The following is a 21,845-nucleotide window of genomic DNA, read 5'->3' on the forward strand; positions in this document are numbered from 1 at the left end:
AACAAAACAAGATTTTACTTCTAGAGTACATCTACATGAAAGGCAATGCAAGCCTAAATTGTGTTTTCAGAAGTATTTCAGTAACATAAGCAAGGCAAAATTAGTGGAGACATAATCTCTTTTTAGGTTATTTGCTACTCTGAGAAAAAAAAAAGAGACAAGCTTTCAAGACCAAACCCCTCCTTCAGGTCCTTCTTTAATTCAGTAGCATGGCATTTATTATTCCACAAAGGATCTGCTTAGTACCCTGTAAACTTGCTTGCTGCCAGACAGGCAAATATTAAATTCGGCACGTCACCTGAAATGATGTGAAAAGGTTACAGGTATCTTGAGATACCTAATCTTAAAGGCTCCACTAACTATCCTTGTCCAACGATTAGGGTCTTGAGATACAGGTGCACTCTAGCCAGTAACCTTTGGAAAAACTACATCTGGTTATCAAAAGCACCAGCACGCTGAGTTTAAAAGCTAATTTTCCACTGGCAGCCACCAGAGAGCCCTTAAATCAGAGCAAGAGGGTTGCATCTATGTTCCTCCTGTAAAACCATCTTCAGTGGCTGCCTACATTCACAGGACAAGGTTATTCTGCCTGTCTGTCCCAAAAAGCAGAAATTTGCTTTTCTGAAACCAAGCAAGTGCTGCTAGGAGCAAGTCTGAGTGGACATGCTGGACCCTACCTGAGTCACCAGTAGCTCACTGAGGCACAGGCCTGCCACCTCAGTGGCAGATTCACGCTGACCTGGGAAGATTGTTGAGCCTCAAGGCAACAGGTAGTGTGATTAAGCATCCCACACATCTACTTGAGAGACTAATTAACAATAAAACTAATAATTAGCAATGAGATTACAGAGATCAGAAACTACAGAAGCAAGAAGGAGAGTTTTAAGACTGCAGAAAGGTCCATCTGTAAATAAAGCTAGTTTAAAGTGACGAACTAAGAAAACACTGTGTCTTATCTCTTCTCTGTCTTTGCCCAAAGAGTGGACAGCTGAGCTCTTTCTGCTCTGGCTTGAACTCCCTTGCAGTGTAAGTGATGAGTCATTAAAATGGCACCTCCACAAAAAGTGGTAACACCAGGGCTCAGATACAGAGACAGTGACAGACAGCCAGGTATTTCTAAACGCTGTGTTGAAATCAAACTGTAGGTATGTGTGCATACACAGAGGAATATGTTTGGTGGTCTGAAACACTAGATTATTTTCCCTTTAAGAAAAAAGTTTCCCGAGAAGACCTTGCAGCCTTCTGTGAATGACAGTGAGAGCTGTAACATAAATCGTCTTCAAACCTCATAAGCAGCTTTGGGCAGGTATTGTTTTCTGACGCATGCAGCTCCCGGAGGCTTGCTATGGAAAGCACTGTCACCAGGTTCACAAGTGCTCGTGGAACCTGCCAAGAGAATAAGCAAACCCATAGCCAACGGCCAGAGCACAGAGTGCCATCTTTGCCCCTACACAGCCACAGCAGACCTTGGCTAGCAGCCTGCTGATTCAGGCAGCTACATTATTTATAGCAGAGGTGTTCAAAGTACTTTCTCAATAATTAATCCCCCACAAGTACAATACTAAATTACAGCCCCTGCTTGTGCTGCCTAGTTCTATTTCAAATGCTGATGGCTGGTCACTTGAAAATGATGATTTTAAAAAGGTCCAAACAAGTTATAGGTCTCAGCATGGCTCAGACACCTGCTAACTCTGAGTACTCTCGTCATCCTCACCCTCATCTGTAATATCAGAATCTCTCTCTTAATGACCACAAAAAACATACTTAATTGCAGTATAATGAACAAGCAAAGCATTTTCTAGCCATTGAATACTGTATGTTTGTTCAAATTTGTTACAATACTTTTTGTGTTATCTGTCTGCAGCACATCAGCTAGAACCAAGCACATCCTTATTCCTTCAGTAAAATACTTCTCTAGCCCTTTCTGCTTTTCACAAAGATTTTCCTGCAAGCAAGCATCTCTGCATACAGCAGTGCTCCTCAGATGAAAGCAAGGAACTAAATTCTCAATCAATAATCAGTGACTGCTTTACAAACAGAACACGATCCCCACTCCCACATACTAGAAAAGTTTGGTTTACCTCTCTATGAAGTATGTCCAAAGCTATTTGTAGATTGTAGGTGTAGTTTTCAGGAGAATAGTGTACCTGTGGAAGGAAGAGGGTTGCATTTTATTATTGGTTTACTCAAGCAGGCAAAGGAGTGACTAGCTAGAGTCTCTCACAGCAGCATTCATGTTTCTAACTCTTGGGTCAAGAGTAACGGAGTCTTAGGCAAAACTGTCCTGTCTTTGCTTTTCTTCTTTCCCATCACAGCTGTCTCACTCACAAGAAAAGATCTAGCAGCCACTGGATACCAGTGAGGGAGCAAATTCAGGGGGCATTATCAGATATCACAACATCCTCCATCCCCAGGCTTGCTTGGGCTGGTCTTAAAAGCATGGCTAACAACTTACTAACAGGCACCATCTTTAGTAGAGATCATTTTGTGTAAAAGTAAGTTTGTTTCTGCTATATGGACTATTAGCAACATGCCTTCCATATGCTCCTTACCTGCCACAAATAATAACTGGCAAAGCTTAGGCGTTTATCGGGGAATGAAATCAAATTATATACTTGCCTCTCAGCAGCAAAATTTCCCTGTTCCATTTGAATGGTTTAAGCCCTCTAATTTAATTGTCTCAAGTAATCCAAGTTTTATTTCTTCACTTGTGGAACTATTCAACAGTCAAATAAACTTCCCTATGAGAAATGTCTGTCTTATTTTCAGCCTTAATTCTCTTTGATTTAATTTCAAGCAGAAGTTCATTGAGAGCCCCACTGGCCTACTCTACAAAACTAGACAGCTCAGTTTCCTTATTCATTTCCTAAATCATAGCTCACCAAGAGCATTGTGGTTGGCACTATTTGTAGCTGTGCAACATAAAGGAAGTATCACTGTGATCTTTGGATGCAGACATGCTATCTCCTTGCCACCCACACTCATGTGCGACTGCCGTTTTGAATCTGGGTCAGGAGCAGAAGGTAGGAATGGCTAACTTGCTCCTTCCTTGTTTTATAACCAACTTACTGTGCTGCTTTGCTGTTTTTCCTGATCTCAAATTAATCATGCAGAACAAAAAGCATGTGCTCTGCTGCTTGTAAGTAGGAAAGACTCGTCACTGAGGAGTCTGCCACAGCCTTTCACCTCCTCTATACTCACACATACCAAAGGCTATATACAGTATGTTCATATATTACATACATATACAATATGTACTATATTATATATAAGTGCATCAGCATGAGCTGCAGGTAGAACCATTCCCATACCGCTGAAACCGGTAAGAGAGCACTGAGTAAGACTTAGGAGTGTGGGTGTGCACAAGGCAAAGAAGAGCAAAAACCCTTGACCTTTCATCTACAGGTGGTGAAGTGACTAGATAACGGGAACTTATCTTAGTTAACAGCAAAACAAAGTAGCCACAATTATGTAATTTACAGGTGTTCTAAGGATATCACTTCATTTATCATAACATCAGGTTGAATAACCTGAAGGTGTCAGTACGGTTACATTCCAGAGCTGCACAAGTAAGACCTACCTTATTTTGGTCTCACCCAATGAGTTCTGCCCTCTCACCCACTGCAATGCATAGAGACCCTATGCCCAGGCTGGCCCAGTTCACGCTCCAGGCAGCAGGGGACTTACTGGATTGTGGCAGAATTTGCATAGGTCGTTTCCTCCTATGAAAAGTGTTATGAGCTTCCAGTCAGTCTGCAAATTTATTCTCTGCACACAGAAGGAGATGGAATGAAATTTATTCATTAATTAAAAAAAGGGGGGGGGGGGCAGGGGGCAGGCAACATACAAAACACAAATTTAACGTTTCTCAGGGTACTTGGCTATAGTTCTTTTAGCATCCACCACAAAAATTAATTTGTAGTTGTGACTGAAGATGTAGAAACTACGATGATCTAAAGATTTACAATATCAGATTTACAATATCAGTAGTACCATGAAAAATTATTTGCTTCAGAAAACTGTTGCTCAAAATCCATCTGTATGCTTTTCTTAGTAATATCTTGTGTATACACTGAGTGACTACTCCTGCAGTTCTAGGAATATATCTTCCTTGCAAAAAGGATGGTATATGTTTTACTGTGTCATAAATAATGCAGCTATCCTGCTGGAAAACATTAGAGGGCAATGCATTTCAGTCTTGCTGTGAGACGAACTGCAAAGAATAGAGGGGCAATATTAACTCTATTTAACAGTACTGGTACAAAATTACAGAACTTTTTCCTCTGGAAGGATTTTGCAAAGGTCTAGCTAGTACAAGGTAGTAATGCTTCAGTAAATACACACCTTCTTAACTTTGAGGAAAGGTTCTGATATGCTTAGTATCATGTAGCTGATGTTGTACTCAACATCTTAATGCTTCAATTTCCATGCAAAACACTACTAAGAAAAGCAGCAATAGTATATCAGCCTCAAGTGGTTTAAAAACATCTATCTTCAAAGGCAGAAGGCAACATATCCCAGCTGGGAAACACACTGTTTGGTAGTTTGGTCTCAAAACATATTTATCCAAATTAAAAGCGGGGAAAATTTTCTGCCTGCACTAAACAGGTGTTTTAAAAAGAGAAAAAAAAAGAGCTCTTAAATCAAAGATATATGACTTCTAATAAGAGCATTCTTTCAAGTTAGAAAGAAGTTTATCAGTTAGATAAAGTTTATCAGTTAAATAAAGTTTATCAGTTAAATAAAAGGTATTTGCATTCATTTCTTTTGTGTGATGTTTCCAAGCCAATAAATATGACAGAGTAGTACTTAGAAGCCTTGAATGGTTTGAATGAAAACCATCCAGCTGCTTCATTGTTAGTTGCTATCCCTTTTAATCTCATTTCAGATAGAGCCATCAGAGTGAAACCTTGTTTACGAGAAAGTGAACCAAAAAGAAAGGTACTGCAAATATTTTTGCCCATATGTATTCACCAGAGTATTTATACTAGACATGCACACACAGTTATCGTTAAAGCTTTTTGGCTGCTTTCCAAATGCACAATTGGAAAGCCAAAATAATATCATGTAACTTAGGTCACTGATTGCATAGCACATTTGTCAAATTACAAATCACAAACATTAAAAGCGGTAGTTGAGGTGAAAAATACGCGAGCAATCCTCATACTAATGTGTGTTTTACAGACCATTAATCAGTTCCTGACAACAAATGTGTAAATCAAACATCAGCTGATGGCTGAGGGAAAGAAGGGACTAAATTGTTTTTAAAGAAAACAAGTCCTTTCCTCACTCCACATGATTTGCCACTTGAAAAGCTTGCCCTCAACATCCTAGCACATATCATTACTGCTGCAAAAACCATGTGCTTACAAGATAATTAATAGTACCATGGCAAAATCCTAGCAGAGAAAAAGTTCTGTCATCTTACAGGGTGACATAGGTCAGGAGGGGAAGCAACAGCACTGAATTTACAAGTCACTTGTGGTAAAAATGATAAGAAGATCACAATTATCTGGGTTTGATAGTAACTATCACATGCTGGTACAAATTCATTTAAGACAAAGCTATAGATTATTTTTTACTGACTCACACTCTGCACTGGGGAATGTTATACCGTACACTGCTGTACCCATAACCTTAATGTTTAGCATCCACTGTTTGCATCTGCTGTTGGTCTGTTAGAAACTAATGATGCCATATAACTTCATTCTAAATATATTAATGACATGTTAAACTCACAGTATCATTCTTCATGCGGTCCACCAGTCTTCTAACCTGTGCAGGAACGTCCCTAAAAATAAAAGACAAACAAAATCGTAAAAGTAAAATAATAAAAATAAAAAAAGGAGTCCTGTATAGACAGCAAGGCAAAGAGGAAAACTGATGAATGGACATTCCTCACATAATGGCTAAAAAACCTGGTAAAGTCCAATTGTCATTGAATGAAAGGTATCATACCCAAAAAAGGCTATATTTTGAGATAGTGATGGAAAAAAAATGAGGAAAAAATTAGCATCCAACAGGCACTCAACCACTTTGCAAATGTTGCATAGTTACACTTTTACAAACTATATAGAAAATACACTGTGCTACCACAAAATGCACTTTGCTCCTTCCCAATATCAGACAGATGCTATTGATACACATATCACTGAAGCATCCATGCATGTATCAATGTTATTACATGGCCTCTAGCCACTACGGCATGTCTTATAAGAAGTGTTCCCAAGAGAAAAAGATATGATGTGAATTTCACTGAAGGCTGAGCATAGTGTTCTCTAGTTAATTCCCAGCTCTGCCACAGACTGACCATAAGCAATCCACAATTTTATCTTAGTTTCTCTACACAAACTCTTGGTCCTGCTAACAAGAGGGTTTGAATTTACCTCCTATAAAATGGGGATATTTTTTTTCTGCCTCATAATAGGGTTGTGAAGCTTTCTGAGTAGTGCTTGTAAAGTGCTTTGGGCTTCTTGATTGAAAATACTAGAGAAAGCATTGCTTTTGCTGCTAATTTATTTGACATAGATTAGAAACATTGCAAAGCCCCATCACATTTCTTGGCCTTCATGATAGAGATGGGCTAAAGAAATATATTTGGGCTTGCCTATCAGCCTTATCGCGCTCCTGCCAAAGTCCAGGGTTTGGGCCTTTTTTAGTTAGAACTGAGTTTTAAAGAAAAATCAACTTTCTATTAAAATTAAGAGTTTTCCTCTTACTCTGCACGATCCCCTGCCACAGCTTGGTTGAGTGCAGCATTATCTGTAGTCTCCTTTCCAGTGCCAATGGAATACCCTATCAGGGATGGGTTGAATTCACGAAGAATGTCTGCAGAAAAAGATAGTACACTGAAATGTTGCTTACTGCAGCAGGTAGCAAATGAGGTTATAAAGATTAGACCTTGGTAAAAGACCATTAAAAAGCTTTAAGAGATACCTATTAAAAAATTAACTTTTAAGTACAATAAACATGGAGATTCATCACCATACAACTATTTCCTTGCCTTCAAAATTTCTGAATTTCATGAATTCAGATATCTCATGATTTAACATGATCATCTTGGCTAGCAATGCCATTTTGCCTGGTAAGCGAGGCTGATTAACCCTACACTCAGGCAGGAGACTCTCATGCTGTCATACTCTAACTGCATATGGGTTGGAATCAAATCCTTTAGCCTGTTCTCCCCAGATGTATTAACCTTAAAGACCCAAGATTCCCTTCTAGATCTTAGGTTACAAACCAACCTTACAAACATCCCAGATCTAAAATGCCCTGACCTCTAAAAAGCATGTAAAATCTGATCTTGTAACGTGATTCTGCTCCTGCCTAAAACAACTCTCCCACACAGTCAAAACAGTTTCTTTAGGCTATGATCTAAGATCTTTGATTCATCTATCCCCAACATATTTTGGACAGAACTATAACCAACAGAAGAATACTGAAACAACCAAACCCCTAGGAATTACAAATACATAGTTAAGTCATGCACAGCAAATTACAGCCTGATTGCTATGCAACTTTAACTCAGCACTGGACACTGAATACAAAGGGATTTGTTCTGTCACGCTACAAATTGTAAATCGTTCTTCATGTATTCTTTTATGATAATAGCTGTTTTAATAGCCAGCTCCAGATATTTATCAAGTTTACAGAAAAAGGCACTTACTTGCTAGTGTAGTGACTGTGCTTATGTTTTCATTTCCTCCAACACTGTTAAAAAGAAAGAACAAGAAAAAAATGTTCCAAGATATGATGGACTTGGTAAGGCAGTGGACCAAGTAAGAGAGCTCCCCCTTATGGGGTTTCTACACACATACACAGCACATTCTCTGGTGGTTGTACTAAGTTAAAGCAAGCTCTTTGTGTGCATACCAATGGGGTCACGAAATTAGAGACTGTCGTAATCATAATAATCATATTAGAAGCCCTGTACACTAGCTGCCCTTTCAGTTCTCTCACGTATTTTGGCATATGTTCAAACCTAGCTGAAAGGAATGAGAATTTTTAAAAGCTGCTATCTTTGCTATTGTTGCCCCTATTAAAATATTTATTACTTCCATTTTTCGTTAACAAATCCTTTGTATCCATAACAACAAGTTCTAAAAGCATATATTTCAGAGTGATAAGTATACTCAATACCTTTTGCCCCCCATTTCACTCAAGTGGAAGAATACTACTAGACTGGTAAAATTCACCATATGTCTGTGTGTTCTTTACTCTCCTTCATGCTGTAGAAATTGTTAGTAGGCTTTTTTCCCCAAAACGTCAGTAGATTATTATTAAAGATCAAAATATAAAAAGCTGGACTTAGAACACCTCTATAGTATTCCTTTAATTTGGAATAGAATATTTTGAAGTGCTCTAGTACCTGTTTAAACTTCTTATAGAGCTACAGTGGCTCAGATGCATAAGGAATGATGAACAGAAAATCAGCCTGACAGGTTTGGTGTTAAGTCATACAGTTGCAGAATAACAAGTGAACATGATTGCCTTTCTTCTTGACTTTTTGACCTGTCTAATAAAATGCTGCATATGTAAAAGTCTGTACTAACCCATAATTGATAAACTGTTCTGCATGACATAAGCAATACTGGGAAAGGGTCAAGGAAACAGATACTGTGTATGAAACAGCAGCAGCAAAAAACATCACATTTAGACTTTTTGTAGACTGCTGATTTTAAATGAGACAAATGGATGACGTGGGCCACAGTGGGGAAGAGCAGACAGGATATAGAAAGAGCAGGGACAGAAATGCAGAATGTGCAAATGGTGCAATGGCACTGGGAACTAGAAGTTCCCTTTGCAACAGCTGCAACCATGAGAGGAGAAGAGACTATCTTAATAAGGACCTCATTTCATCCGTTTATCCCAGCGTATTCCAGCCATGCTACATTGTACTCTAGATAGCCACTAGTTTGAACATTTTATTTATCATGAGTAATAGCACGACTTTGTGCCTCTGCGCAAAACGTAAAGTCAAATTCACTCTCCGCAAGCCTCCATTTGCTACAAAACCAACTATACATATCAAAACCCAAGAAAATGGATTCCCTCTCACTGGGAGCGGAAATTCCTGGGACTTACCTCCAAGAAACACCTCGGTATTGAGTCAGGACATCCAGAACATCATGGGGTTTGGATGCTGCCCCATTACCTGCCTAGAAGCAAAAGAGAAGTGGAGTTCACCTTCAGACAATAAGAATTGCTACAGTAACTAGTTCTCTGATCCTAGTGAAAATAATTAAAGAGTATGTTAAAGAAGCAAGCTACATCATCTTCCCCCAAAATAACAGATCCTTGTTCTCAAGAGGATCAAGGGCTGAGGGTATTTTAACTCTGCTCCAGTGAATTACCCTCCTCTATCAACTTCTTGATTAGATCAAGTGGGGAAAAAATTGGTTGAGAATGTTCAAAATATTAATATAATTCTACATTTAAATAAGGAATAAATAAGATAGCAATGGTCCTGAATGAATAATTATAATGCTCCTCACATTAAAAATTGGTACGGTAATTTTATGTCTTTCCTCCCCAAGTTTCCCCAAGAAAGGATACTACAAGGATTTAATGTGGTAATTAGCACAGAACACATAAGAAATGTGAATTATGATAGGAGCAGCAAAGCAGTCATCACTGACTGGAGAATCACAGCCAGTCTAGGAGTAATGAGTTTACATAGTTCCAGGAATAATGTTAAAAAAAAATTCTCAAAATAAGTTACACTTGACATACCTTATGATCTATTGCAATTTTACTCAAATATTTAGTTAATATAAATGGACATGGCTTTATAGCCTTTGGTACTATCATATATATATATTTATTATACCATACATATCATATATGTACACACATATACACAATTAGCTGCAGAATTTTTTTCTTTCTCTTTATGCTGCTTACCAATAGCTTTGAAGGTCAATCCCTTGGGAGCTGCCTAGAATCAATATAGAAAAGGAATTGCTGCAAGTCCACTCTAGCAGGTTGGTTTTGCTGCTGTGTGATCAAATGCCCAGAGAGGCTGTGGATGCCCCATCCCCAGAAGTGTTCAAGGCCAGGTTGGATGGAACTTCGAGCAACCTCATCTAGTGGAAGGTGTCCCTGTCCATGGCAGGGGGGTTGGAACTGGATAATCTTTAAAGTCCTTTCCAACCCAAAGCATTCTATGATTCCATGAAATCTTGCAGCTCTTACTCGTGTGGCACTTTTGTGGACTTTGAATGGGAACTGTGCACTCAGGTTAGACTCATGATCTGATAACCCGTCAGTCAAGTTGGAGTATGAAAAAGAATATGTGAAAAATGTGGCTCAATAGGGTGTAGCTGTATGTATTCTATTTCTTGGGTTAAAAATTCAGAAATGCTTTTTCATTACTTTCTTTAACAATGGTTATCCAGTGATCTTTACTTACTGTGAGTGAATCACCCAGGGCAGCAATCACCTGAATATCTGCCGGTTTCAAATTATGAACTAATAAATAAAAAAATAAAGGAAGTTTAAGGGAAAGAGGAAAGAAAGAAAACTTCAAATTGTGATGGTTATTAGAAATTTTCCTTAGAATAAGTATAAAGCATTGCAAAGACAGTATTTTAATATTCATGACAGCATCAGGTCAGAATGACAGACACTGACAGGCATCAAATCAGAAAAGATTCTTAGTGCCATAGCTGGGCATTAGCTACAGCAACAAGGGAGGCAGTAAGATTTCAGTCTTGCATCTCTGCTTACTCAAATTCCTTTTAACCAGTGGAAACGACTGAAAAGCAGGCAGAGCTCTGGTGCCAGCACAGGGTAGAAATGTGGGGACCATCACAGCTTCTGAGAGAAGACAAAACCCACCTGGGGACAGAATTCCACATGGCTTTTTGCAGCCCAGGCTGCACTAACAAGAGCCCTACTCCATACGTACACAGTTTTCCCACCCCTGCAACTGAAGCACCTGACTACCTCCTGTCTTTTCCACTGTCACTTCTTTGTACATGGAAGGTGCAGTTGCATAAGCTTTCACCATCCTTGAGGGAGAACTTGCATTTTGCTATACCACTACTTACATTGTTCCAAAAAGGATCTTAAAAGCCACAGTCAATAGAGTGCACTGCTTCAAAGAATAGTATACCTTTCCTAACTAAACCCAGTTCCAGTTCCCCTTCTATCATCAAATTAAGTAGCTCCACAATAAAACTGCATAGGACTGTACCTGAAACTGGAACTGTATCAGAGGGACCCCGGTCAAAACAGGGAATATTTGTTCCATAACTCCTCTCCTATAAAGACACATGAGGCAAGATTTCACATCAGACTCACTATACTCTGGTTGTGACAAACCATTTATGTCTCAGAGCATTAGATTAACAAATTTCCCACACACTTTGTATACACCTACCCAGCTCAGCCTGTCCTCAGGCTGTGCCTACAACTGCCCTTTGAAGGCAGAAACAAGCTCGGTCTGCTCAGAAGTCGCATGACCATATTAGTGCAACACAGCTCTTGCCTACCAGTGGGGCCAGTTATTTCAGACTCTGTGTCACGCTGTGTTCAGCTATGCAACATTTTGTGCGCCCATACTCCAAGCTAGGTGAGCTCGCATCTTTTCGCAAGAAACTGTTTGAACGTCCCTGGAATATACCAGCACAGAACCATACCTTTGTCAGCAGGCCATGAACCTGCCTTCTCCATGGGCAGCCTCTACATGCAGCCAGGGATTTGCCCTCCTGGCTCTTTTGGGTTGCAACCTACTGATGGAAACACCCCAAGGTCTACTGTTAGTGAAGGCTGACCATCAGTATGCCAGAGCAGACCATTGCACAAGACCCAAGAACACGCATTTGCTCCAAATCGCTCTACAGAACTCCTTAACTAAGCTAACTTAAGTAGGCTAAGGAAAAGATACTTATTTGTCTTGTCCCATCGCTCCATTTTGGGTTTTTTTACTTAAAAAAACGAGACACAAACATAACACAGTGTTGCTTCTTGCCTCCTATGGCATAGCTACTACCAAAAATCAGTGGCAGGTACCATTGCCCCATACAGAGGTCTATACACCCTGAGTAACTAACAAAACAGATGGCAGTATATTAAAATGAGAGGAGAAATGTGTATTATTATTCCGATGACATACAAGACATTTTAAGTGCAGATGTGATCTAGACACTGTGTTCTGGGGCATGAAAATGAGTGTTATCACCTGCCTCTGTAGCTGCTTGGGAGCACCAAGTTCTGCTGAGAATCAGAGTACCATGACTTAAAAAAAAAAAACAATCTCAGACTCTTTATCTCTGCTCACCTAATATGTAACTGTCTCACAAAAAAAGAAAAATGAAAAATCCCTTGGTTTTCAGTTTTACTATGGCATAAACTAGATGAAATCAGACCCACAGAGTGGTTCTGATCTAGTTTCCTCCATGGTAGGACTTAATGGCCCATTTTCACTATCTTCTTGTCCCAGGGAAATTAACATTGTTGTCCAGATGTTTAAAAAAGGTTCTTGCTGGCTGAACACATCTACCTTAAATCACGCTCTACAAAATCCACCAAGGAGAAAATGTGCTATTAAGCATCTGACTATTTAGTCAAGCATGGAAATAAAGAGCTGGAGCTTTGTATTTAGTTTTCCCAGGTAGCATTGTTTAATTAGGCTACAACACATTCTCACCCACCTGCCCCACTCCCTGGAATAACTCAGTCCATATGATACAAACAGTCCTACTATACCTGAGAAGTTTCTTTGGTGTTTAATGTCTCCGCGGAAGATGAGTAGTTACTATTCCTATATGTGAACAAATACGGATTTTCCTGCAGAGTGAAGAGAATATGTTTACCAACATTAGTGGAAACACAGTCAGCTGATGTTAAAGTCTTCTGGCTAAATTTTCCAAGAGAAGAAAATCTTTACAGTATTAATGTTTGAATGAATATTGCACTAGTGAAGTAAACCAGGGTAGACCTGAAAATTAAGCCGTGGTATGCTCTAGGCATAACACCACCTCTTGCCTTAAACCTAACATCAAACAAAACACATAATTCAATTTCTTTGATGTTTTAATTGCTGTTCAGTGAAGCTTTTGGATGCCAGTAATATTTTATCACTATCAAATTACTAAAGTCAGAGCTTAAATGCAAAAAAATTCAAGAACCTGTTCTTTTAACCTGAGATGCTCAGACCCTGAAGATACTACTGGGCTACTGACAACTCCAGGGACTAAAATAGTTAAACCTGACAGCAGACAGAATTAAATCACAGAAAAGCTAAATTATATAAAATAAATGGATTCAATTTTATTGACACTGACACAGATTTTAATACTGATAAAGCAACCCTGATACCCACAATTAATAAATTCAGATTAGCTAGTTATATTTTGAATAAAAAATATCTGATACAATAAGATGATTTAACTAAATTTTGTCAAAAGTTCTTGTTTTCAGAGTTTCACCTTTATAAAATAAAGAGTGTGTCAATGAACTTTAAGAAGACTAAATTTTTAACAGTGCAGTATCTTGGGGAAGTGCACATTCCAAAGAACTTCAGAAAATTACAGTATTTGAAAACTTGGAAACTCTGCAGAGAGTAAATAAAATCTCACAGTAATAAGGAAACCCTTTTACCTGAGTTGGACACTGGACCTGAAGCATTTTCGTGACACCGTAAGGCTGCTTCTGTCCAGCTGGCTCCATCTGGAAAGTGAGAGAACAGGGGAATTGTACACATGCTGCATGGGGCAAGGAAGGAAAAGCAGCAGCAACTCAAAGGCTCTAGTGCCTGGAGTTTTGCATCAGGTCCATATACATATTTAAAAACATGTTTTGCTTATGATGAATATTTATTTATGTATAGCATACCACACGTATACCTGCAAAAGCAAGGAACTGAAAACAAGGTCTCTCACATGATCAGACTGTCAACCCATCATCGTTAAAACAACCATCCTCACATTAACTCCGCTCTTGGGAATGGCGACTCTGTAAGTGTTTTTCCCACAAGGCACTGATCTCATACTACAGTATTCAACTGCTTGCAATCAAATCTCTATTTATCAGCTCAACCACAGTAACCATAGACATGCTCTAGAAGACCATAGCTTAAGCCATCTTCATGATTAGTTCTCCCCCCTTATGGTATGCAGTCTTAACTTTATGGCCATTTGCAAGCCAGTTTTGCTTCCTAGCTGGGCTGGGTATGAGAAAGCAAAGGGTGGGTTGCCACAGCTCAGCTGCCATGTAACAACTCCCTGCAGCAGTCTGTCCATCCTCCCAGGCCTCAACCACCACATTTTTTGTCTTCTCCCAGGCTGTGAAACCATGCTCAAGAACACTTGAGAAAGGCACGCTTGGGAGTTTACAGTTTATAGTTTTCATGTAAAAGTATAAAGAAAAATACAGGCTTTTGTGTGGGAGGGAAAGCAACTTCGAGTAGATTGAAACTTTGAAGTAAAAATGGTATTACTGAAACTCCTTGGAAAATGCAGTTTTGACTCGGATTATACACTGGAGGCTTAGGTCAGTCCACATCACTATTTCAGAAGCAGAAAGTACAAAATCCCTAATATAAACAGAAAACTAAAAATCTTCCATTTGGTGATACATTCATGTTGCATTAACTTCTTTCCTTCTGTCTTATGAACGCTATCTTTATGTACACCCTCTGCTGCAAATTAATTTTGCACCAAAGTCAGAAACGTGGAATATAACACATTAGGGTCACATACCAATCTTCCGGTGGCTGTAGTCTGTGCAACTAAAAACTTGCTAATTTATCCCACCTTCCAGAACTGTTTCCTTATCTACGTTTTCATACATGTTAGACATCAAAAGGTGCACTCCAATTCTGCATAGAAGCTTGATAATATAAATATTTGTTGGCCACCTTCTAACAAGATGGAGACGGGATTGTTGTTAATGAAAAATTATGGAATTATTCAAAACTCAATATGGACAGCACAAAGTGGTAAATACCACAAAGAATCACTTCACTTGTTCAGGCACCTTGCTGGGTGCTAATTAAATGGCCATCACACCCAAAGGAGTTGGCCACTGGTTTAGATTCCTCAGTGAATGTCTGCTCAGCTTGCACCAGCAGCTGCCAGAAGCAGCAGACTACATAAGAGACAGGATTGAAAGGGCTGGAAAATGCAACAATAACAGGCTTGACGTCACTGATACATTCTGGGCAGGAATGTTATATACTATTTTGGTTGTTCCATCAATGAAAATAATGGGAAATTTCAGAGAAATAGAGAAGAGGTTTACAGAGTTTATATTCTTTGAAAGAAGGATTTGAATAAATAGCGTCTGTGGGTTTTTTTGAGAGAGAAAGGAATAAAAGGAATGTCCCCAAAACATGCAACATAATGAAGCTCAGTGAAAAGATACATTGGGCGCTGGTATTTTCGCATCTTCCTAGGACAAAACAAAGTAGCTATTTAATGATATTCGTAAAAGAAAATGTTCTTCTTCCAGCACAGAATCATCCCACAGAACATGGGACAACGGTGGTATTTCCTGGCTAGGAATGAACTTCAAACAAGTATTAGATACTTGTATGTTGTTGGGAGTTGGGTGATGGGAATGAATTTCTCCAGGAGGTAATTCGTTCCAGGTGACTCAGAGACACTGTTCTCCCAGCAAAGACTGACAGCTCCCATGCAGCAGAGCTGCAAAGTCCTGGTCAGGAAATTGGGCACCAAGTCTGCATTGTGGTCAGCCAAAACCTCCCCTGAATTCTAGCACATCTGTCATGCAGGCCAGTTAGTGTGCAGGTCTGCTCTGGTACTGCAGCAGTCTCTAAGTCAGCGTAAAGCCCTGAAGGCCGAAGAGAGGCATGGGAAGCCTCCTGTGGTGCTGCTCCCATTTGGGTTCTTGCCTGGGTTCAGTTTCTCTCTTGGTGGCAGGGTAGGGTTTTTTGTGGTCTTTTCTGTGTACAGAAGAATGGCAAACACAAAAGCAAGAGCTTCTTGTCTAAGTTCTTTATACACATGAAAGGAGCTTTGCCCCCGGATATATTTCCGGAGGTAAAATTGTAGGCATTTGCCAAAATTAATCAATCAGGCTCTCTGTGGTAAACATCAAAGCCGACCAAGTAAACAACCAACCTCTCTCAGCTTTTCCTAGCTACCCAATGTCATTTAGCTGACTATTCTCCGATGTGCTTAGTGTATGAATCGCATTGCTACTAGATGGCTAGACATGGTTTGGTAAAATATCCAGCCATGCCTAGGACAAGTCCTTAGCACCTGCTAGCTCAGCTTTTTCTCAGCCAGACTGAAGTGCAGTCCTACTGCCAATTGCCACTAGATTTTCAAGGTTTTGCCCTTTGGCCAATAAGCAGGTAATTGTTCCAAGAAAGAGGCTGGTACCAAGCCGCAAAACAAGGTAAGGGCAGTCTGGGAGACAGCAGAAGGAGGGAAACTCCCTGAATGCAGTTCTCGGGCACCTCCTCATTCTGCTGTGTTTGCTGCTTGACAGGTCATGATCTTGATTTCCTATCAGTTCCCAATACTGTATTGTGGGTTTGTTTGTTTTGTTTTTAAAGGAGTCAGCATAAACCATTAGCTGGAATTCCTGGTAGAGCTGGAGTGACCTTTACTGGGTGAAGACACCTGCTAGTGCTTTGTATGCTGAAAGCATCTTTCATATCATCTGCTTTCACATCATGGCAGAATACCATCACAGGCAGACAAGGAACCTACCCAGAGAGGTGCCTTTCTGATGATTGTCAGCTATACTGAGAAAATTCCGCTAAATCAAAGAGGCAGCAGGAAAACAGAGGGGAAAAGGAGTTGTGAAGGAAATACTACCATTCCTGTAGTCTCACTTCAAACCAGTAGCAAGATGTGGTTTTGGCACATTTTGCTCTTCCTCCAGATCACCTAGGCTGTCCCCTCACTAGAGGAACCACCTCACACTGAGGAAAAACACTGGAATAAGGCAAAGTTGGTATTTGTCTCCTTTATGACAATTCTCTGGTTCTGGTGGCTCCCCAGCATGCTCACTGCCTGAGTCTGGGTAACTGGCCCTAATGCAGCCATGCTTAAAAGTACCACTTCATTTTCCTTACAGTTTTTCACCTCTGCTGTTTCCACAAAGTGCTCCTAGCAGTTAAAGTGACAAGAATAGAGTAAGACACCAAAGAATGGGATGCTAAGCACAAAGCCCAGGAGGCCAAATAAAGTCTGTGCAGAAAAGGACTAGGGACAGAAAAATGAAGCAGAGGGAAAGAAGGCGGCTCTTCTGCTGGCAGAAGCTGCAAATAAAAAAATATCATCTGAAGGGACAGAAGAAATTTGTTGCAAGCTAAGTGTAAGAACTTGAGAGGGCAGGAAAGATAAATCAGTGCTGAGTTGACTGAGTATGTCTTCATGAGTTATACTTCAGAAGATAAACCCTGGCCCTCTCCCCTTCTACAGAGCCTGCATTTGGAGGAGGCAATGTACCTGTTTCAGACTGGGAGTGATACTATCACAACTCCTTGTAAAGAATATTCATCACGACTCCTTGTAAAGACTATTCAAGACGCCTTGTATTAGATTCTGCATAAATTGAAATCTAAAAAGCCGACAGTAAGAGGCCATAGGAAAAAAAAAAGCTATAGTCTAGACCTGGAAAAAAAATGAAAGCAAAGCCCATTAGAAGCACATGAACTCTGCTAATTGCAGAGTCTGATAAGAGGACATTACTCAAAGCTGAAGGCCAGTTTCCCACTGATAAACCCTAGAAAACGTATTAGTTCAGGCTGATCTACTGCCACAATTAGATGGATCTCAGAATCTGACAAATTTGGTTCATTTGGCCCCAAACAATTCCTGCTGGAGAGGCACAAAATGGGCTGGCAAACTGTTAGCACTGTGGTCCCTCTCCAGTCAGAAGCATTCATCTTCTGCACTGGCTGAAAACACATTCAGCATTTCAATTCAAAAATTTGCTGACAGAAAAACTGTGCTAAGCAGATGTAAAGGGCTACATTTCACAGCAGATTGGATGCTGATACTTTGTGTGGCTTGCTCCCAACTAGCTTCAATATTTATAATTGTATCTGAGGAGGATATGCCACTGCTTTCTAGTGTCTTACAGATCATATTTAGGTGATGGTAATTGTGTGATCTAGGTAAGTATCTCCAACACTGATGGCGACACTGAGACATGGGCATTTAAAGTAACTCAATTTCTTTACAGAGAACTTCCAGAAACAGAGAGAATGTTTAATTCACACTTCAGGAATCTGACTTTCAGTGTTTGCTTTGCTCATTCGACTAGTGAAACTAATTGCCTAGTGGGACTAAGGCAAAACAATGATAAAGAAGCCAACATGTATCTTATCATGGCATCTATTTTATGGTAGAAGAACTGAGGTAGGAACTTTGAGATCATCATGAGGAATGTCACGGATAACAGCAAAGGAGATAACTGGATGCAGCATGGTTGTTCCAAGGTTAGAGCTTCAATAGCTGATCAATTTTTAACTCTTTGGCTCCTACTAACTAACCAAAGTCCTACCAACTTTAACTAAAAGATAACATCAATGACAGACAGTGGGATCGAGTGCACCCTCAGCACATTTGCAGATGACACTAAGATGAGTGGTGCAGTTGACACACCTGAGGGACAGGATGCCATCCAGAGGGACCTGGACAAGCTTGAGAAGTGGGCCCATGTGAACCTCATAAGGTTGAACAAGGCCAAGTGCATGGTCCTGCACCTGGGTCAGGGCAACCCCCAGTATCAGTACTGGGGGCTGAAGGGGTTGGGGGATAAAGGAATTGAGAGCAGCCCTGCCAAGGACTTGGGCGTACTGGTGGATGAAAAGCTGGACATGAGCTGACAATATGCACTCGCAGCCCAGAAGGCCAACTGTATCCTAGGCTACATCAAAAGAATTGTGACCAGCAGGTTGTGGGAGGTGATTCTCTCCCTCTACTCTACTCTGGTGAGACCCCACCTGGAGTACTGCATTCAGCTCTAGGGCCCTCAGCACAGGAAAGACATGGAGGAGGAGGTCCACAAAAATATCAGAGGGATGGAACACCTCTCCTATGAAGAAAGGCTGAGAGAGTTGGGGTTGCTTAGCCTGGAGAAGGCTCCAGGGAGACCTTACTGCAGCCTTTCAGTACTTAGAGGGAGCTTATAAGAAAGATGGGGACAAACTTTTTAGCAGGGCCTGTTGTGATAGGACAAGGGGTAATGGTTTTAAACTAAAAGATGGTAGATTTAGACTAGATATAAGGAAGAATTTTTTTATGATGAGGGTGGTGAAACACCGGAACAGGTTGCCCAGAGAGGTGGTAGATGCCCCATCCCTGCAAACATTCAAGGTCAGGTTGGACGAGGCTCTGAGCAGCCTGGTCTATTTGAAGATGTCCCCGCTCATTGCAGGGGGATTAAACTAGATGACCTTTAAAAGTCCCTTCCAACCCAAACTATTCTATGATTCTATGATGTTTTACTAAATTAACTGTATGATTTTTCTATCTATATCATCTGGTTGAATAAAAGCATCTTCTTGCAAATCCTGCTTCTTTAAATGATCAGGGCTACAACAGCATTACTACTGCAACAATTAGCATAAAAGGAAACAAGAACATGCCAGTCTGCATGGATTTATTTTTAAATCTGGTTTACTAAAAGGCGGTTGCAGTATAGACTTTGTTTCCTCCATGCTTAGAGTAATTTGGACAGACACAGGAATAGTAGGTGCTCTTAGATGAAAATCTTATTAACACATGGACCGCAAAACAAAGAAAGTAAGTCTTTTATCTTTAATCTAACTTAATTGGCCATTGCAGATTCTTTTTAATTAAAAAAAAAGATTGTATATATAAGAAGGTTATTGGGAAAAAAAGCAGAAAATTTTGAAAGTTTCTAAGTCAGAAGGAATAGTAAAATCAACATCTTACCCCAGACTAGTGGTATCAGGGCATATCCAAACATAATACGCACTAAGCAGTAACATCCTACTTTGCTCTGGTGAGTCCAAAACCATATGCCTTCTTTTTTGTCTCATTCATCTCGAAAAGCAACTCCCATTTCTTCATTTGCCCCCATCATAAATTTTAAAATGCAAACCCCTCCAGATGTACACGCATCCACTCTGTCACACGCACAAATGCTGCGTGTCAGCAGCTCACCACTGCAGAAGGAAACAGTCTGCTACAGAATTGGTCATCATGTTCAGGGTCAAGTGGGTCCGAGAGTCGATGTTTCTTTCAGACACCCTCTCCCACCCATTAGAAGGCACCATTTTTTGGCTTTCCTCAGCTGGGTAGGACATCCAACTCTTGAGGAAGTAACAGGAGCTCCTCAAGGCTATCTATCACCCTTTTACTATGAACAGCAGCAGCAGAAGGATGATGGTTAAGGAAGAGACAACATTATGTGACTCATTAGTAAAGAGGGGGGATGGATACAGAGCAGAGCAGACAGAAGAGTATAATCGCTATAATCTCAGGTTAGGATGAGCCTCTGTTGTCACTGTGCCATACCACCACAGAGGTAAGACTAGCAAAAGAAGGGTCTGCCACAGCTCATTTACTGCCTGAGACTTCCCAAAGGGCTACTTTGGAAACTTTTCTAAAAAGCTTTTAGTAGTAAGTAGCAGCCACAGAACAGCAAGAGATTTGTCTTGGGAGTGTAGGGCATTTAGCAGTATTTGAGAGCAGTCTCTCTGCACAGCTGAGGATAGCAGTCATGGGATGTTTCTTTCCTATATTCCTCCTTCTCCTGCCTCCTTGCTACTCAAAGCCTGGCTAGTGTGGAGTTGCTACCAGGTATCTGTACTAAGTCCAGTAAGTGTCTGTGGTACTGCTTACCATGTTGTTCCAGAGGCCCACAGCCATGAATGTATAATCTTCTTCCAGAGTTTCCACTTGTGTCTTTGATGTGGTAATGAAACCATCCCTGCCCTGAAAGAGAAAGCATTTTGAGCATGAGAAAACACTTAAGAGTATGGAAAGATGACATATTCAGCCACAAAAGGTCTCAATCTATAAAATAATATTCACACCCACAAGAAAATCAATCTCTGATACTGTCATTAAGCCACTTGTTGCTGATCTCAGTTACTGCTGGTGTGTCAAGACAGAACAGGTGCTGTTCTTGTAAGTGATTGCTGTACCTACCGCTGTAAGGCAGAAGTGAAGGGACTGCACATCAACAGGACAAGAAGACCAGAGCAACAACAAAGCACGATCACAATAGTGACATACAGGAGATCAGGGAGACACACAGATGTGATCACATGAATGATTTGGAATAAACAACACTTCCTCTAGCTAACAATTGCATGCATTTTAAAAGTGGAAGCAAACAGAATTTGTCTTAAGAGACCATGCTTATTTTAAAATCAAAATAACTGTTGGAAGAGTTTGGAAGATTACACATGGTAGCCTGCAGGTCAATCACAAATTAGAAGAAATAAAGAATCCACCTATGACATAAGATGGCATTTAAGGCAATAACAGAGCAATTTACTAAGAGAAAAAGTAATGCCATGAAAGTTAAAAGTCTGACATTTGCACACAGACCAGCCATCAACAAAACCAGCCTGGCCTAAGACAACCCAGCAGCAAAGGAAAATTTTGCAACGTTAGCAGACCCTGACCTTCCTGGAAGACAAATTTCTTCTCCCAGTTCACTTTGTTCTGTTACTGAGCTGAGGGGAGCAATGGAATTACCACAAATTCAAGGAGCTGTTATGATGCCCAGGAACCAGTCCATGACTCACCATCAACTTGTTTTACAAATAACCACTTAATGTTATGTGTTGGATTTTGATACCTTGCTCTGTGTGAACCATTATCTAGGAAGTAATATTTTCCCTCTTCACTGCCAGGTCACAGACAACCCCGACCTTTGAA

General features: G+C 40.3%; 1 protein-coding gene across 1 annotated transcript in view; it reads right to left on the minus strand.

The window, feature by feature from the left end:
* PLB1 (phospholipase B1) overlaps positions 1 to 21,845 on the minus strand; it is an 89,524-nt gene that overhangs the window by 45,053 nt on the left and 22,626 nt on the right. Inside the window, exons 10-21 of the mRNA XM_052806643.1 lie at positions 20,799 to 20,891; positions 13,606 to 13,674; positions 12,712 to 12,792; positions 11,198 to 11,264; positions 10,412 to 10,470; positions 9,085 to 9,158; positions 7,667 to 7,710; positions 6,720 to 6,828; positions 5,740 to 5,791; positions 3,688 to 3,768; positions 2,082 to 2,147; positions 1,286 to 1,386 (exon numbers count right to left, since the gene is read on the minus strand). Coding sequence (XP_052662603.1) covers positions 1,286 to 1,386; positions 2,082 to 2,147; positions 3,688 to 3,768; positions 5,740 to 5,791; positions 6,720 to 6,828; positions 7,667 to 7,710; positions 9,085 to 9,158; positions 10,412 to 10,470; positions 11,198 to 11,264; positions 12,712 to 12,792; positions 13,606 to 13,674; positions 20,799 to 20,891 — 896 coding nt within the window. The remainder of the gene's footprint in view (positions 1 to 1,285; positions 1,387 to 2,081; positions 2,148 to 3,687; positions 3,769 to 5,739; positions 5,792 to 6,719; positions 6,829 to 7,666; positions 7,711 to 9,084; positions 9,159 to 10,411; positions 10,471 to 11,197; positions 11,265 to 12,711; positions 12,793 to 13,605; positions 13,675 to 20,798; positions 20,892 to 21,845) is intronic.

This window comes from Harpia harpyja, chromosome 13 (assembly GCF_026419915.1).
Source record: "Harpia harpyja isolate bHarHar1 chromosome 13, bHarHar1 primary haplotype, whole genome shotgun sequence".
Classification (NCBI taxonomy): Eukaryota; Metazoa; Chordata; class Aves; order Accipitriformes; family Accipitridae; genus Harpia; species Harpia harpyja.